At 24.7% G+C, this 19,521-nt stretch overlaps 1 protein-coding gene across 1 annotated transcript in view; it reads right to left on the bottom strand.

The window, feature by feature from the left end:
- Positions 1 to 19,521, bottom strand: part of RasGAP1 (Ras GTPase activating protein 1) — a 67,081-nt gene that overhangs the window by 1,398 nt on the left and 46,162 nt on the right. The window contains exons 16-20 of the mRNA XM_067271481.1: positions 16,939 to 17,045; positions 13,687 to 13,769; positions 12,419 to 12,582; positions 1,777 to 1,928; positions 57 to 243 (exon numbers count right to left, since the gene is read on the bottom strand). Of these exons, the coding sequence (XP_067127582.1) occupies positions 57 to 243; positions 1,777 to 1,928; positions 12,419 to 12,582; positions 13,687 to 13,769; positions 16,939 to 17,045 (693 nt within the window). The remainder of the gene's footprint in view (positions 1 to 56; positions 244 to 1,776; positions 1,929 to 12,418; positions 12,583 to 13,686; positions 13,770 to 16,938; positions 17,046 to 19,521) is intronic.

Genomic DNA, 19,521 nt, shown 5'->3' with positions numbered 1-19,521 from the left:
GTTATTAACTATAGACGTTTAAATCAAAATGTCAAGCATTAATATATTCCACTTACTCAGATCCGTATTTCGTTTGGCGACAAAAATTCCTGAAATATTGTTTGTGATCCTGCTCCAATCTAATAACGCACGTTTGAATTTCATTTAATGTTTCCCATAATGTTTGAGTGTCTTCTATCACAAAGCCTGCCGGGCAAAGAGAACACTGTTCTCCCGTATACACTGCTTGATTTTTACAGGCTTCTAAATAAATAAATTAATAAAAAAAAAATCAGATTTTCATTTATTTGGTATCTTATCATTTCAAATATATAACATTCAAATAAATTAAGAGTCACTGACTAAGAAAAGATCTTTTAAATTAATATGCACTTAAACCATATATTAGATTCTGAATTCTAAAGACATGGAGTAAAATATTAAAAAAAAAACACTTTCTAACTTAAGAAAATTCTAAAAACTAAATATGAAATTTAACAAAATTCCCTGTTATCTTTTTAAAGTCTAAAAGGATTAATAATTTAATTTTAAAATCATAATAATTATGTTTTGAGTTCAAAAAGAAAAAGATTAGAGGCCATACAGATCCAAAATGCATTTTGCTATTAAAAATGTAAACAAAAAGAAAAGAGGTCAATAAAAAAAATGTTTTAATCTCAACATTTGTGACTAGTTTATAAATTTGTTTGTTGTCTAGTTGTTGTTAAGAAAAAAATATGAGAACAAAGTGTCCAATAAATAAGAAATATGGAAAAGATAAGATCTATAGTTTTTTATTGAGCAAATTACAGTATACTTGCCATATAAATACCCAAATATGAATGAATGTGCAAATTTAAATCGCATACTCAAATACTGCTGCTCAGAATGAAAATTATCACAATTTTTTCTTATGTAATGAAAATTTAATTTTAATTTAGCTGTAAGAAATAAACAAAAAATTCACTAGGCAGTCAATACAAACGTGGTGTAATGAGTGAGTGAAAAAGAAACTACAGCAAGCGGGGCAAGCAACAAACTTTTTACTTTAAAGTTGAAAGACAAAAATTACTAGTTGTCAGAGACAGTTATATCTGGAAAATCCATTATCATGGATCATTTGTTTCTGTTTTTTGACATTAATCATCTTATATGAAAATTTTGTTCATTCATGTCTGCATAGCTTTAGCCTTACAGTGGTAGCCTCCATAATTTTAATATGGTTTTAATAAAAAGTTAGTTTAACTTGTATAAATATTTGTTTACAAGTACACTCTAGAATGGAACCCAAGTAAATTATAAACAGTCTTTAGAGAGAGATGTGTAGTTTTGCTTTATTTCATATTTGCATCTTCAGATTGAATACAAAATAGAATAGAACAGGTTTGAAATAAAGATGGTGAAAAACTTTAAATTATCTTTTGTATTCAATCTAAAGGCTCTGAAATGAAATAAAACCAAAGTACTTATTAAAATTAATTCATTGTTGTTGTTGTTGTTGTTAACAACAACAATAACAACAACAACAACAACAACAACAACATTTTATTTAAATTTACATATCATCAATGCTGTCTGCTTTCTTAAACTAAAGGCAGGTTTTAATTCTGATTTACATAAATCATGACTGCATTTCACATTTTTTACACATTTCAATTTATATAAAAATCTCAAGAAATTGCATTCTTAACTAAATTATTGCGTGAATAAAAGGTAATTCCGACTTTTTAGTGTGTTACCTTTTATTCATATCAATTTTAAAAAATATACGAAATTTATTATTATAAAAAATTTTACCTAATAATTTTTCCAGTGCATCCCTATGGTTGAAAAAAATGGTATGTATACGTTCTACTTCTCTGTCTGAATCTATCTGGACACAAATATCTGCCGGAACACTAGCTGTAACGGGACAACATCCAGCTGCAGTTTCACTATTTGCTTTGCAGCTATAATAATAATAATAATAATAAACATTTTTGAACTCTTAAGAAAAATTTATTAATATGTGTAAATAAAATATGTACTTAACTGAATTCCAAAAGCACTATAATAATTTTTCAATAAATATTTGAATGAAATGTTTTATTAAAATAACAACTTTCATTTCTCTGTTCTATAATTTTTATCAAATCTAACATAATTTTGTTAAGTTTAGAATATTTATACTCATCCTGTATATAAATATACAAAAAATTTCAACAGATAGATTATTATATTATAAAAGCTGTATGTAACAGTACACATCCATAATAAATTTAATCAAATTGTGATTTTTTTTTGAGTGAATTATAATCTGACACAATTTATATGAGGAAAAATGTTTAAAGTAGATACCAATAGCATGTCACATCAAGAAAGACTATAACTGAAATAGTAATTCTGGTATTTGATGTTATACAGCTTTATACTGAAACAATATGTACAGAACTACACAATAAATTTTAATTATTTTTATATCTGTCATCATCAGGCTAAAATGTTCAAAAATCCAAGTAATTTTTTAAAATACTGTTTGATTTTTAAACATTTCACCTGAAGAAGACAGAAATGAAAGCTATTAAAAGTTCTTATATAATTTTGTATATATATATAATATTGAGAGTCAGAGTTATTCTTTCAATTAAAGAAAAAACGTTGATTTGTTCTTTACCAAGTTTTCAAGTTCTCTCATTCTACAGTTGTTATTTTACATTAATTTGAACACCTTCAAATTTCATTTTGTAGCCAACACACTGGAGAATTAAATTTAATAGGTTTAGATAAATGGAAAGAAAATATTAAATGATATCAAATAAACATTGTTGACTAATAACATTAACCACTCAGCAGTGAGGGGCGTATATATGTGTCGGGCGTATATATCCACTAAACTCTTTTGGGGGTATCGCCAAAAAACACCGTGAAAAAAAATTTACACAAAAAATGAATTATGTAACAATAAAAAAAGACTTTTCTTTACTAGACATAACTGTTTACAAAATCTTTTCCCGAAACGGTAATGAGGAAAAAAAGTGTCAAAAAATACTTGAAAAATTTCCCATGTTCATTCTCCACTACCTTGGAGTAGCACCATACCTGACTATCCCACAGTTGAAAGGTTAAATATTAAAATATAACTTTTCATATATTATAAGAAAAATTATTAAAGTTTGAATATGTAATTGGAAGTATTTTTCATTGAAGATACAGAGCTGCCTGTGTGATAATGAAATTCTTTGACATTAAACATAAGTGTACCAGACAAAAAATTAGTCACCCCTGTAAGTACATATCTAATAATTAATGAGTTGCAAGAGATTTGATGATTTTCAGTCGACTGCACCACTGTTTCTATACCTGCTGGACAGTATGCTCCGACACACCAACAAATTGGACAATGTCACTTTGTATCAATGAGCACAGCTACACACGACTCCTTTTTGCCACTCAGTAATATCTATTGTACAATCTATATTGCAGACTCAATTCAACACACAGGTTGCTCTTTGTCACTTCAAGAGACAGAAATGACCCTGTAGACCACATCCATGCTATTTATCTCCAAATGGTAACCAGTAACAACCTACTGTCATTTCTATTAGAGATGACTAATTTTTTGTCTGATGTGCTTATATCAAATTATAAATTCAGCGTTAAAATTTATAAATATTAGTAACTTATTTACAAGCTTAAGTATATTTCATTTTAAAAAGTTGGAATTCAGATAGCAAACTTAATAAAAATATAAATCAATTCTTTTTTTATTACATATGAATTTGAAAAATGTGCAATAAAAATTATTTGAATACAGCAAAACAAAAAACCAAATAAAAAAATGAAATTAAAAAGAAGATGAACTAATTTTTTAGCAATAGACAAAAGTGGAAAATAACTAATATTTAGAGAAATATTTTTGTACGCTTTTAAGCTAAAGCCAATTAATAATCAGAATACCCAATTTCTAGTTTTTTTTTTTTAAATACACTTTTGACTCTGTTCTGGAAACTAAGAAAGCCTTTTTTCCAGGCTCACAATAAATATAACTGGTTGATGAGAAATGGAGCTCAACATATATCGGACACATTGGCCATGAAAAATTCCTGAAAAGGTTCACCCAGATTCAATCCTGGGCTTCACAAACTGATGCCTTTACTGTCCCAGTCATTCGATCAGCAAATTTCTAGATTAATAATCAAATAGTTTATTAATAATTAAATAAGTAGTTTTTAAATTAAACTATTATAAAATATTTATCTTAATTTGTTGAACCAATTATTGAAGAGAGAACCAAGTATAATTATATTATAACATTCAAATGCATGTAAGTGTTCTAAAATTCTTAGTTTAAAAATATATTTGTTTGTTTACAAATAAAAAGTTTTAACTGTAATTAAATTTTATGTTGAAAACTATTGTCAACTATTAAAACAATCTAAACAAACTAAGTGATAATAAATAAAAAAACTAAATATCACCACTTTTATTACAATAAAATTTTAATGAAAACAACTATTTTCATTAGAATACAGTAGAGCGTCGATAAGTGGAACGTCGGTAAGTGGAACGATTTTCAGTCGGACTGTGTCGTGCTGAATCGAATGTTTTTGATACTAAATTTACTTCTAAAGTATAATTTTCATGTTTTTTATATTCTTTAATATATTTATTTTGTTTGTACAAAATGCAGAAATAATTTTTAACGATACGATAGCCTCGATGATTATTATAAAAATTTTCGTTAGGCTTAAGATCGACGAAAATTCAACACGAAGCGACACGCAACGGAGAAAAATTCAACAGGAAGCGATACGCAACGGAGAAAAATTTGAACATCGGACAGGTTAATGTATTTTTTCGTACAAAGTCGGAAACTGGAACAGATCATTAACTGGAAGGACCCCAGTCCCCAATTGGTTCCACTTTTCGACGCTCTACTGTATTATATAATCCTGACAAAAAATGATTCCATACATACTATTTTGTTTGTTACCTGAGGGTAACTAATGTCAAGTCTACAACTTCTCACAAAATAAACGCCTTCTACTATTAACACTGTAGTGAGTAATCTCATGTAATTTAAAATAACTTTTAATGTTCAAGAATTAAAATATCTACACTATTATTGCATTCCATTAATATTAAAAATTAAGAAACAATGCAATGCAAAATTTAAAAAAAAATTTATTATATTATCTTTCTTTCATTTGTAACATCATTTTGAAATAAACTGGAATGTATCCAACATAATACAAGAAGTTAGTGACCTCCAAAAATGCAAGATATTTTCATTTTATCAAATTAAAAAAAAAAAACAAAGGATATTGTCTCAATTAATGAATGTTTATATTGTCTCAATGCCAACGTGAAAATTCTTTTATTAATATTTGATTAATGTATATATACATTAAAATTAAGTAATACATTAATTTGTTTCTTCATTTTATTTAGACTGAACTATTAAAAACACATATATAATACATCCATATTTTTATAAATTATAATTTTTAACTTTATACATTTTTTTTCTTACATGATATTATTATTATTCAGATATTTCTTTAAATTGTTTCAAGATCACTATAAAAACAACTAAAATAATTTTTCAATAAAATTTTTCTGAAATAAAATGCCAGTTTGTATATATCATCTTTTCAATAAATCTAATGAGTTTCTGTGAAGATATAGTTGTATTTATGAAGCTTCCTAAACAACTTAATATATTACATTTTTTAATTTATTTAATTGACTGGTTTAAATTCAGGAATAAATTGATCACATTAAAGTATTGCATGATGAATGCAATACTTTAACGTGATCATTTTACTCCTGAATTTAAACCAGTCAATTAAATAATTTTTGAAAAATTGAAGAACTCTATGAATAACTTATTTTCTCTCCTGAAAGCAACAGAATATTCTATTTTTTGGGAAAACAAATTCTCTAACATAAGCTGAGTCATTCAGCCTGTAAAATAACTAATGATTAATCATTAGTTATTTTACAGGCTGAATGACTCAGTTTATGTTAGAGAATTTGTTTAACATATATACATACATATATATTGTAAAAAGATTGTTTTAAACATAATACTTAACAAAAAATAATTTTATTTTTAAGAAAACTCTGCCCAAAGAGTAATAATCAATCTATTGAACTTATATACTCTACAGAAGAAATATAAGAATTTCTAATTCAAATAGACAACTGTATTGAAATTGATATCATCATCATAATCAGATAATTTTGGGCTGCAATTTCAAAAAATTGTAGACCTATACATTCCCACTGTCGTCCGTCCGTCCTTCCTTAATCTAAAGAATGGAGTTAGATAGATGATTCTAATGCTAACAGGAAAAGCAGGATGTACGGGCACAAGACACTACTAATTTGAGGTGAAGATTAAATAAATTAAAAATATGATTAAAAATTGCAACCTGGCATTGTGATGTCACAATAAAATAATTGCTCATCAGAATTAAAATAATTTGCTGTTACAGAAAATATTACTGGAAAAAACTGAATTCAACATAATGTAGCTGATAATTTAGTTTATCATAAAACTGCATTAGTCATTTCAATTGACATTCAAAATTTCAACTAGGAAATAGAGGAGCTTACTGTTAATGTCTGCTAATAATGATCAATTTCAATAGATGATAACTAAAATAGCAACAACTTCAACATTTTATAAAAGAAAGAATAATGGATTATCCTCAAAGAATGTACTATTTGAAAAATAACAATAGTGAACTAAAATACAGTAGGGTGTTGTTTTACTCATGTAAAACAACCGATATACATGAATTCATTTTCACAGATGGCAACTTACTGCTTTGCCTGTATTAATTAAAAATAAAACACTATTGAGGTTAAACATACTGTATATTACTTGATTTGAATCATATTGAATCATTTTTGAAAATTTTTTGTGATAAATAGAATTTCCATTGATCTATGTTCAAAATATGATCCTTTTCAACTCTTTTCTGAAATCTTTAAAGATATGCACTTAGAATATGAAAGGAAAAAAAATTTATATAGTCAAAATTTAATCATTCTTCAAATAACTTAATTTATAAATCTTGATATTTAAACAAAAAATCCATTAAATAAAAATTTATAAAGTATTTAACCAAAATATTAAAAGACTAACACTTATTCATTCATATTCTATTGGCTTAACAATGCTAACTTTTAATTAAATTGATTTATATTTAAAAAGATCTTTTCTAAAAAAATTTTATGTTGTTCAGTAATTAATGAAAAAAATTATAACTGGTTATATTTTCTAATTAATGTCAAGCAATAAAATAAGTTAATTTTCTCACATATATTTACATATATAAAGCAATATGAAATTTAAAAGCATTGTTTTCTTTACATAAAATTCTGTAAATCACAGATCTTTTACTTACATATTTAATTTATATTTTTTATATGTATTATTCATCTACAATAACTTAATACAACTGATAGTTCGTTTATATAAATTTCTGTTCACAAATTTCTTTCTAATACCTAACAAAGGATAAATGTTTGAAAATGTTTTGTACTTCAGAAATCCTAAAATAGTAATATTATAAAATGTTTAGTGCATGCAGAAGGTTAATGTGCTAAAATTTTCCTTCAATGACCTTGAAAAGTTATTTATAAGCAACCCATGATAGCCACTTTATTGTTACAGATATAAATCTTTCCTTTAGGAACTAATGCTCTAATATTTTTTTCACTGATGAATTTTTAAAATGCTTTATAAAATATAATTTATGTTTTATGAATGAAGTTGATTGATCATATAAATTATTTTAATGAAAAATAATTTTTATGATCAATCAACTTAATTTTCATTTAAATTTCTTCATTAGTGTAAAAAACAGATAGATATTTCAAACAAACTGTACAAAACTAAAGTTTACGGAAACAACATTTTATCTTTATCCTTATTATTTGCAAAAAAGAACAAATATAAGTAACACACCCATTTACCTGTACAACCCTTGACCTGTATAACATTGAAATAAAACCATTTGCATCAGGTTTGCTTATTAAAAGGAGAATGTTTATTGTTTGTTTTTAATCTTTAATAATTTTTACCTATGTATTATGATTATAATGCATTATTTTATTAAAAGTAATTATTAGAAAGTAGATGTTTTTTCTATAAATGCACAAATTACAAAAATACATGCGTTAATTTTAAAAGTTTTGATTTTAATAATTTTATTTTATTATTTTATATGTAGTAAAGTATCTTCAAGTAATGTTGTATTAGTTCTTTCAATCTATATTGATTGGAAGAACTAATATAGTAAATTATTTCAATTATTGATTTCCAAAGAATAAATTTTTTCAATTTCTTTAAAATTTCTTAGGAAAGTGTAAATATATTTTTTGAAGTGTATTTAGAATTTAATTTTTAGAGAAGCAAAATATATAGGGTATCTATAAAGTAAGTAAGTCCCACTTTCAGTTACTTGTAAGTCACTATGTCGGAGATATACCCAGATGCATCAGCTGTCACATGTAAGACCACACCATCTGGTTTTCTTCAGTGTAGTTACTCCTGTTATGGTTAATGTTGGCCAACAGAAGCATTGTATGTAAAACATGGCATTTTCTGCAGTTGATGAAGCTCTTTGCAATTTGACAGAAATTGATGTGCTAATCCAGATGCAATGCTCTTTTTGCACTGAACACAGAACCCATCAGGAGGTCTACTATGAAATGGGATAATCAATTTATCACAACAGATTGTTTATGTTCACAGAAGACGATCAGTCATCCAGTTTGCAACAAACATATTGAATGTGTACATGAGGCATATAAATATAACCCTAAGAAGTCATTACACAGAGCCTCTTGTGATATGGAAATGCTGCACTAGACAGTGCGGAAGATGTTAAAAAACAGTTGTAAATGCAGCCATACAAATTGCAAGTGTACCAAAAACTCACAGTCATGACAGACAATTACTTTAGCCTCACGTGTGGTTTACAGAAGGACAGGTTTATGGAGTGTCTAGTGTTCAGCAGTAAGGAAACTTTTCACAAGTGAAAAATGAATCGACACAATTGCCGAGTTTGGGGACTGAGAACTCATATGTCATAGTTTAACACCAGTGTGATTCATCCAAGTTGAATATGTTGTGCACCATTTCAGAATGTAAGATATACAATCCTTTCTTTAAGTTGGAGGATATGGTAAATGGAATATCCTATATTAACATGCTCCAGAACTAGTTAATGCTGCAAGTGAATGATGATTCTGATGATTACCTGTATCAGCAAGACAGAATACCACCCTGCCATCACCAGTTCATGTATATCTCAATCATACACTTCCAGCATATTGGATAGGAGCATGAAAAAAATGACAATATGTCATAGCATGACCTTAAGATCCCAATTTATCATTATATGATTTTTCTTGTGGAGTCACATCAAGGACAAAGTGTTCATGTCACATCTGCCATGTAACCCGAGAGAACCACAAATGAGGATTAAAGAAGCTGCAGCCACAGTGACATTTAATATGTTATGCAAAGTCTGGCAGAAGTTGAACTACTGCATCAATGTTTGTCATGTCACATACAGCATTCACATTGAGTCTCTATAATGTCAAGATTGTGAAACCTAAAAATGTGCATCAAATGAGTCATAAAACATCATCTAATGAACCACGGTACTTGCATAATTAATTTTTTAAAATGGGAGTTAATTTTATACACACACTGTATACCATTCTTTATTTCAAAAATAGTCTTATTTCAAATTTACTAATAAATTTATTTATAAATACACTTTATCCAGATAAAGAAAAAAAGAAAGAAAGAAAGAGAGAAATACTTTTTAATTAAAATCCATAAACTTATAAGTAAAATTTACAATAAGGTTACATTAAAATCATAAAAAATATTGGCTATTTTATTAACGAATAGCTAAATGATACCATCAAAAATAACTAAATTATTTGCTCAATTTTAATAATTTAAAAAATGAGTTTTAACTTATAAAATAAACATTTTATTTCAAGTGAAATTATTTCTGATGTAACTGATGAAATAAATTATTTATTTCACAGAACACCTCAGATTTTTTCCCAAGTAAATAATTACTTCAATTTTCAATAGAGAATATTTTCATTTCAAAATATTCCAATTATAAAAGTCATCAGCCTGATAGATTATATTTTACTATTATTACTGAAATAACAACATATATTTAGAGTCAAATATTGCTAATATTTATGTTTTTATCAAATGTCACATTTCTCATTCAATTCAAGAGCAGAACTCACAAGTTAAATGACTTAGCTATACAATTATATATTTATAGTAAAATATGTATGCTATTTATACTATACTGAAACTTATTAAAGAACTGTTCAATTAATTACAAAGAATATATATATATATATATATATGAAGCATGCAATGCTTTATATATATATATATATATACATACTTTGTAATTAATTGTAAATGCCATTTTCTCTAAATATGTTTTATTCAAGAATTGAATTCTAAATGTAATGCTTTCTGTTGCAAAAAATATTGTGATAATAGTGGTTTATTAAGTTAATAGTGGTATATTACAATAAAACTAACAAGCTTTAATTGATCTTATTTTTTACAGTTCCAAATTTACACTTTTATTCTAATTAAAATTAAAATATAAAAATTAATTTTATATATTTTCAGAGATATATATACTTATATTTACTATTAATATATGGACAGAATAATGGTCTGGGGATATATTTTACAGATTTATCTTGAAAAGAAATTATTTTGAGAACTATCAGCATCTAAAACTTGGACTTGCTAATCCAGAGCCCACATTTCTCTTAATCTCATTGAGAACCTTTTGGATAAATTGGACTATTAAAGTCATAAAAGGAGAGACTGACCAAAAACAAAACTGAGATAACCAGTGCTATAAAAAAATGAATGATAAAAAATATTAAAAGGACAAATGATCTTTATCAATTTTTCATATTAAGAGGAAAATCCCAAAAGTAGTCTCATATTTTTTTTTTTTTAAATACAAAGAAATGTTTATTTTTAATAATGTTCATATCATTTTAAAGCTTGAACATTTATTTATTTTTCTACATAATCGCCATTTCGGGCAATGCATTTTTATAGGTGCTGTGGCAGTTTTTGTATGCCCATGTCATACCTGCTCGCCACCACATTGTGGAACCCATCTTGCGCACACTTTCCGATATTGCAACTTTTCTGTTAAAATTCTACGAATGGTGCTTCGGGAAACCCCAAGAACCAAAATGCAGAGATCATCCACAGTGATTCACCAATCTTCACGCATGGTTTGCTCAACCTTCACAACTGTCTCATCGAAAATTGATGGTCTCCCACTTCTTTCTTCATCGTGAATATCAGTACGATCAGCTAGAAACTCCCTACACCACTTGAGGACATTTTCAACATCTATGCATCTATGCATGACTCGCCATACACTTCCGATCAATTGGCAATGAATTTCAATTGGTTTAACACGACATGGCGGCGAGCCGATATGATATGGGCATACAAAAATTGCCAGCTACAAAAATGACCAAAATGGCAATTATGTAGAAAAATAGATAAATGTTTAAGCTTTAAAATGATATGAACATTATTGAAAATAAACATTTCTTTGTATTTAAAAAAAATAGGAGACCTTACTTTTGGGATTACCCCCATACAAACACTAAAGGCTGTAATACAGATTAACAATTTTACCATTCATTACTAATTTCCAACAAATAAAAATCTCTTTGTAAATAAATTGTTTTTATAGCATATTTATAAACTACATTAAAATGAATTATTCAAACAGCATAAATATATAGATTACATTATGTACTGTATATTGATAACAACAAATATAAAACTAGTAAATGCTTCATATAATATTGCACATTAGAAATTTTATATTACAAATACAAAAATATAAAATCCTGTATTTTTAAATTTAATTTGTAGTCATGAATAATTGATTAATATAAAATTGACATTTTCACAGTTTAAACTTAAATGGCTTTTCAAATTTAAATAAAATTAGTACAGTATCCCCTCTTAATGCATTTTTGCTTAACATGGGATTTGATTAATGAACAAAATTAATTGCAGCAATCACTTTATATATGTGGCAGAAGTTTTAATTAACACAGCTTTACCAGATGTCTTTACTTAACATAGATACCGTATTTGATTAATGTGATTTTGATATACGTGGTAGCATTGAGGGATTAATTAACTGTGGTTATCAAGGAACACCTATACATTTAAAACAGATTATCTATTTTTATTTTACCTTACATATCATTACATATACATATTTAAATGTTTTAAATTTAAGTTTTGATCATCATTATGAAATATTAATTTTAACATATCTTAAAATTAAAATAATTTATATTTAAATATATAAAAAGTTTAATTTACTAAACATACCATAACCAATGTCCATTTATAAAAGCAGCTGGATGATATTCTGTCAGCCTATTTAAATTACTTTGGCAAATTTTAGTCAAGATATCTATCCATTCTTTTTCTTCAACACAATTATTAGCTTGTATATACAACACTCTTCTATTTGGCTGAATAACTTGGAACATCTATTTAATAAAAATAGATGCAAATATATGAAAATATTTAAGAAAGAAAAAAAAAAACTATATTAAGATACAAGAAATTAATTCCTGTAATATCAATATATTTATAATCATTGTTTACATAACAAATAACCAATATAAGTTCATAGCTAGCATTAAGAAAATTTAAAAAAAGTTTTTTCCTCATGAACTTAGTATGCAAATATATAGATTCTAATTATCACATGGGTCATACTCACTTTTGCAATGTAAAAAAATATGAAACACAGGCAATTTCTAATAGAAAATAGAGTTTTATAGAAATTTTTTAAGATGGGAGTTAGATGCATTTTTAAATTTTTATTTTGTAGCAATATCCTACCACTCTATTGTAATTTTTCTAGAGAGTGGAAAAATTACAAGAGCTATTCACAATAATTTAAAATACTAAAAGTAATTAACCTCATTCAATGTTAAAATAAATCTAAATACATATCAAGTGAATTAAACAATAAAAATATAAGAAAAAAAAATAGAGTAAATGAAAGAACTTCAATGAATTATTAATTTTAATAAAAAAATAAACAGTATATTAATTTAATTTTTGTTCATTATTAATGGATTTCTTTTATTAGAAATAAATACCAACAAAGAGTTTTCGAAATTCATTTCAGTCGGGTTAGTAGTCTTAAAGAAAAATCTGTCTGGCATTAATGCTAAATTTTTAATTTAAATTATAAGTTGGTAACTGAAATTCTTTATAAACATTTAAAATATAAATTAATGTATAAGCCCCATGTCTATGCGAAAAATGAATAATGATTCATACGAAAAAAATTTGGTAGGCACTGAGTAGAATTTAACATTTGTTATTAGTATACTGAATGTTGTAATTAGCTAACAACTACCAAAGTATATTTGTTTTCTAACGAAACTAAAAAGCAGAGACTAATTTAATCTCAGAAACACTTATTTTTAAACATATTATAAATTTATGTAACAGTGTTTATAGAATTTAATTTAATAAATACTGTTTCTAACAACTAATTAGGTTATGAATGTTTTTAGGAAGATGCTTATATTGCCTTAGGTAATAAATAAATAAAAATAAAATCTCTTTTCACTTACATTTTTCATTTTAAAAGATTCTTCTTGTAATCTTTCAACTCCTAAAATTTCATCTATTCTAATTCTGTACAGTGGTGTATCACCTATATGACAACAATATTAATAAAGAAGTTAAAAAAGTTATTTATTTCAAAATAAGACATTTTTTACATCAATAATTTGTGTACTTGTTATATCCAAATTTTTATTTTTAATTCATCAATTACTATTCAAATTAATCTGACTCATAACAAATATAAGAAATTGAAATTATACATGGTAGCAGGAAGATATTTTTTTTATCCTTGAAGAACATTTAATAAAAGTTTACATAAATATCTCATGTTTATTTTATTAAATATATGTAGTATATACCAGTATATTGTATATAAATTGAATCAAAAATAGCAAATTTTAAAACTGAATAAAAAAATTAACACAAATTTAATTCTTTTAAAATAGTGACACTATTAAATAATTATTTTAATATTTAAAAAAAAACCCTATCTATAAAGCTATCTACCAGAAATCTATTAACATCATCAAAAATTATAATTACAGAGCAGTGATCTGTTAGAAGCTAAAAAATTCATAACTCCATCATTATTTAAAATATGGTAAAATGCTATATATCTAGCCATTATTCAACATTTTTCAACGTGCAGGAGCAAAATGGACAGAATTTTAAGATTCATCCATCTAAGTATATGTATCTAAAAATTTATCATTTTGCAATTTTAGAAAAATTGTAATCAGTATCTAACAATTACATCAATTGACAATCAACCAGAAATGTGACGACCTATTTCATAACCAATCACATCAGAAATGTAGACAATTGTCTTTTGTTACTTAGCAACAAATGTATTTTACAGATTTTTGTATTTTCTTTAGTATCATAGTAGAAAGAAAGCAGTTTTTAAGAAAGACATTTGTCATTTTGCTTTCTAGTATTCTTGCTTCATTTTTTCTAATAGCTGCTTAAATATAATTGATGTCAGAAATGTAAAGAAATTCTGTCTGATATTTAGATCTATTTTCAATACTTTTAACTTATATGCAATAATTTTAATCTTGATTTCATCCTTAAAATAGTTATATAAAGGATTATTCATTAAGGATTAAAATAGTTATATAAATTATTTATCAAAGAATTAAAAATTTTAATACAGTTCCAAAATCCACAAATAAAACTAAATATATTAGTATTCATGCATTACTTAAAAAAATATTAACATTATTCAAAAATATTCAGAATTTTATCTGATTATATGCAAATGAAGGCATATCTCATTTGAAAAACTTTACAGAATAAAATAAACTAGAATGTTTTTATAATTGTACAATAGGAAATGTGTAATTTAATTATCAAAACCATACGATTTGGAACAGAAATTTATTTCTCATTTTCTTAAGCAAAAAATAAGCACTTTACATATAAATAATTTACAATAATGTATATATTTTTAAAAATTTATATTTAGTAATGCAAATTAAATCATTAAACATTAGAGCTCAAAAACAGTTTTTTTTAAAATAAAATCTCATTTATGCTGATGTATTTGATATATTCAAATTTGTACATTTCCAGATAAAAGAAAGAAATAAGAATATACACAGGCCATCAGTTAAACAGAGTTGATACAGAGAAGTGTATTACAATTTTTTTACAGATGTATTTTATTTATTATAAATTTCTCAGGAAAATTTAATGATCTTATGCTCTTATTTGATTACTGAAATCAAATTCTGTATTTTTATTTATATAATTTATCATATTTATTAATTGAAAATGAAATCAATTAAATTAGATTATTCAAAAATAGGTTAATAACATATTCTCTTTTTATTATATGAAACTATTTAATAGAACTTCTGCATGTAGAACAATACTTAACAACCCAATTACAAATAACAATACTTAACATTTCTAATTCAGTATAGAGGCTACACATATCTTTTTATATCATCAAATTCTTAAAAATCTTAATAAAATCATAATCCAATAATTTTAATTAAGTTTTTTTAGTATTTAGAATTTAGTGAAACAACTAATTAACAATATAAACTTTTTAAACAATAATATATTATATTTATTGATGATACATACAATATAATTGAGAAACAAAAGAGAAAAGCATATCAAAGTTATATAGCATTACACAATTTTCATTTGTTATTACATGATAACTTGCAGAGAAAAAATTTAATATTTCAAATAAAAGTTATCAAAATTTGTTACTACTTTAAAGAGAATTCACCTTCTAAACAATCCTTAATTAAAGACTTAACAATTATTAATTTGTGATCTGAAAATAAATTTTTTTCTTGAATATAATAGTAGTAATAACTTATTTTCATCACCTATCTTTCTGCAATTCAAATATCATTGAAAAATTCAGAATAAAAATATATTTAATTTAATGTTCTAAATTAAAAATTTAGAATATAGGAACCAACTAAATTAATGTAGCTTTTGAATAACTATTGCATTTTTAACTGTATAAATAATTTTAATAATTCAAAGAAATTATGTTTAATACGCTACTTTTTGCTACTGTTTTTCAATACCACTGTTAATTCAATTTATTATAATTTTATTATTTATAGACTAAATTATTTTTGATGAAGTTTATTTATATTATTAAATAAAAAAACAAAAATATATAAGTAAATTCTTTCTTTTATATTATTGACTACTTTTGTCCAAATATAGATGAATTTCTGTTGTTTAAAATAAAAAATAACTTTTTCTACTAATCCATGTTTGAATTTATTACATTTTTTACATTATTATATTTTAAAATAAAATTTTTTTAGATTATGGTGGTTATTAGCATAGCCATAAAATAAAAAAGATCAGTAAATTGAAAGTACTTGTGAATTAAAATAATTTTTCTGTCGGCTTAAAAGTTGTTGTTTTTTTTTTTTTTTAAATCATCATTCAATATCAATTTGGACTTTGCTAAATTTGGAATATATACAAATTTTCTGTATTATTCTATAACTTTACATTTTCAGTAAATTCTCAATTTATAAAAATATATGTATATATAAAAACAATGTCAACTGATTGCCTAGATAATCGAGCTATAATTCTGCTATTATTTAGGCAATCGTTTGGTGATGTTTCTATATACTTACCAGGCTATGTGTTGTTTATTATACATATGTATATATGATGTATGAATATTTCTTACTATCAACATGATGAAAATAATAGCTACGTAAACTTTTTAAATAATTTACTAACTTAAAAATTCAAAAACTTACCTTTTACTTTTGAATAAAATAATTCCTGAGTTGTTATACAAAAGTAGCGTTTTTTGAAATTCTTGATTCCAAATTTTTTTCTTCCTTGCGCACGTTTAATCATAATGCTAGGAGAAAAAACAGAATTAAAATTGCTTATTAATAACAACAACTAAATTAAATTTCAATATTTTTTCAAAATAATTTAAAATATGCAATAGAAAAGTGCACTATTTTTTTATTTGGTAAAAAAATTAAAGAATTATTATAATTTATTAGAAAATCATATGCAGTTAAATTCTAATAAGAAAAATCTTTTATTCTTTATGTATAATTCTTTTAAGATTTATTTACATATAATAAATTTTTGTATGAATAAATATATTTCTATAACAGTAAACAGGAAGTTTTTTTTCATATCTTAAAAAATTTTAAGCAATGCCAGAAAGACTATCTTCTATTAGATGTAATCATCATAAAATCTCAATTTATTTGATGCTATTAATACTGTTAAAATCATCTTAAAATAAATATTCTTGTTCTAACTATAAATTTTGTAAGAAGAAAATTTCATTGTTATCAAATACCATAACCTCATAACTTTATTTTATTCCTTTAAAACATATATAATGAATTTAAAAAAATAATAAAATATTAATCAAACTGGATTTTTTCTCAAAAGGCATCAATATTCTATAAACTCTATACATAAGTATAGTTTTGTTCCTTATGGATGGCTCAAACTTTCAATGACCATTATGATTTTTTTTTGACTCTGTCCTTTGGGCACTTAAAAGGACATTTTTTTCAGGCCCACAATGGAGCAGCTAGATTGTTGAGAGATGGATTCCGACATATTTGGGACATCCTTAAAAAATTTCTGGATCCCAAATCCCCACAATAATAATTTGATGCCTGCCTCAGCCATCCAGCCAGCCATTATGATTGCAAAGTGATACCAGTCTGAAAAATCCATTAAAATTTGCTAATATCCACATCAATCCCAGATTACTTATGACAGGAAGGGAAAAATTTCAAAATAACAATAATAGAATTCCTATATCACTATTATTTAGATATTATAAACATTTTACAAATTAGATTAAAAATATAATACTTATAAAATAAGTTATATACAATTTATGACAAAATTATATATATTATCTTACATAAATTATAAAAACATTATAGAGAGCAGCAGAATGATATATTTCTACAAATATTATTGCAACTTGATGATTCGTTATGCATTATTTTCTATGTATTAAGACAAATTAAAAATATAATTTTCTGCAACAAAAAAATATACAATCATATTACATCAAATAAAAATTTAACTGTGGTTATGGCCACTTTATCCTCAGACTATGAAATATAATTATTATTTATTACAGTACATGATATGGCAGATGCCATCCTATTCATAAGCACATTGACAAAACAATATAATATAAGAATTTATTGTACAGTAAACCCCTGCTAACTCTTGCAAAATTTTTGACAATAAAAAAATTACAATTAGTGTTTTTGATAAGTTATTAAAGGCTGCATGTTACTGTATACTGTACGTCATAAAATTTTTGAGCTCATTTCCTGTAATAACAAATTCAGCAGTATATTTATCTTATTAAAGTACAGTAAAACTTATACATAAAGCTGAATGTAATAAATTACTGTACTATGTACCCACCTTCTCATTTTCCACAACCAAGAAAATACCCCACTAAATCATAACTTTCACCCTCTATGGGGTTCAAGTTAGCAGGAGTTTACTGTTTATTAGTTGAAATAACTAAAACAGGACAATTAAAGCAAAAAATTTATTAAACATGGTATATTTCCATTCTGTGTAATAAATTTTGAAGTAAATAAAATAATTCTAAAAAATTATTGTTATATTACAAAATATTTTAGCTGTATTTGTCAACAAGTTATATATAAATTATTTTATTTATTAATTAAAATTAATTTTGATATCAACTGAATTAGCTAATTATAATTCTATTATATGTATTATTATTATTATTATTATTATTATTAAATAACAAAACTTTCCCCAATACTATAAATGATTCCTATGTAAGTTCAATAAAAATAAATTTTTTACTATATTAAAAATTAATGCTTACCATATCTAATTTCCTTTGAAAGCTTGGAAAACACATTATAGTTAAAATAATTTTGAGTTTAAATTAATTATAATATTTTATTACTAATTTAGCTAATTTTAGATTTAAATAAAATCTAAAAATACTAAAATGCTGTTAATTAATTACAATATTTAATACAGAGGGGTTCTAGAGTCCATGTGCAGTATTATAATTTAATAACTATAAATATACAAATGTTGAAACTTAGGTTCTTAAACATTATGTCAAACTTTTATAATTCTTTTTTATGTAAACAGGTCATTTAATTTAAATATTGGATAGTGTATTTAAAATTTAAACTGAAAAAACACATTTATCATACTAGAGGTATTTATAACACATTAATTTTTGTCTGTAAATTCTACTGTACTTCAAAATGTTTTAGGGAATCTAGTATGTTATGAAATTATATTGAAATCAATATTAAATTAAGTATATATAAATTTTCAAATCT

Source organism: Centruroides vittatus, unplaced genomic scaffold (genome assembly GCF_030686945.1).
Source record: "Centruroides vittatus isolate TY-2023 unplaced genomic scaffold, ASM3068694v2 contig_4, whole genome shotgun sequence".
NCBI classification, from domain to species: domain Eukaryota; kingdom Metazoa; phylum Arthropoda; class Arachnida; order Scorpiones; family Buthidae; genus Centruroides; species Centruroides vittatus.
Note: the sequence above shows the minus strand (reverse complement) of the source record. Positions and strands in the feature narration are given on the sequence as shown.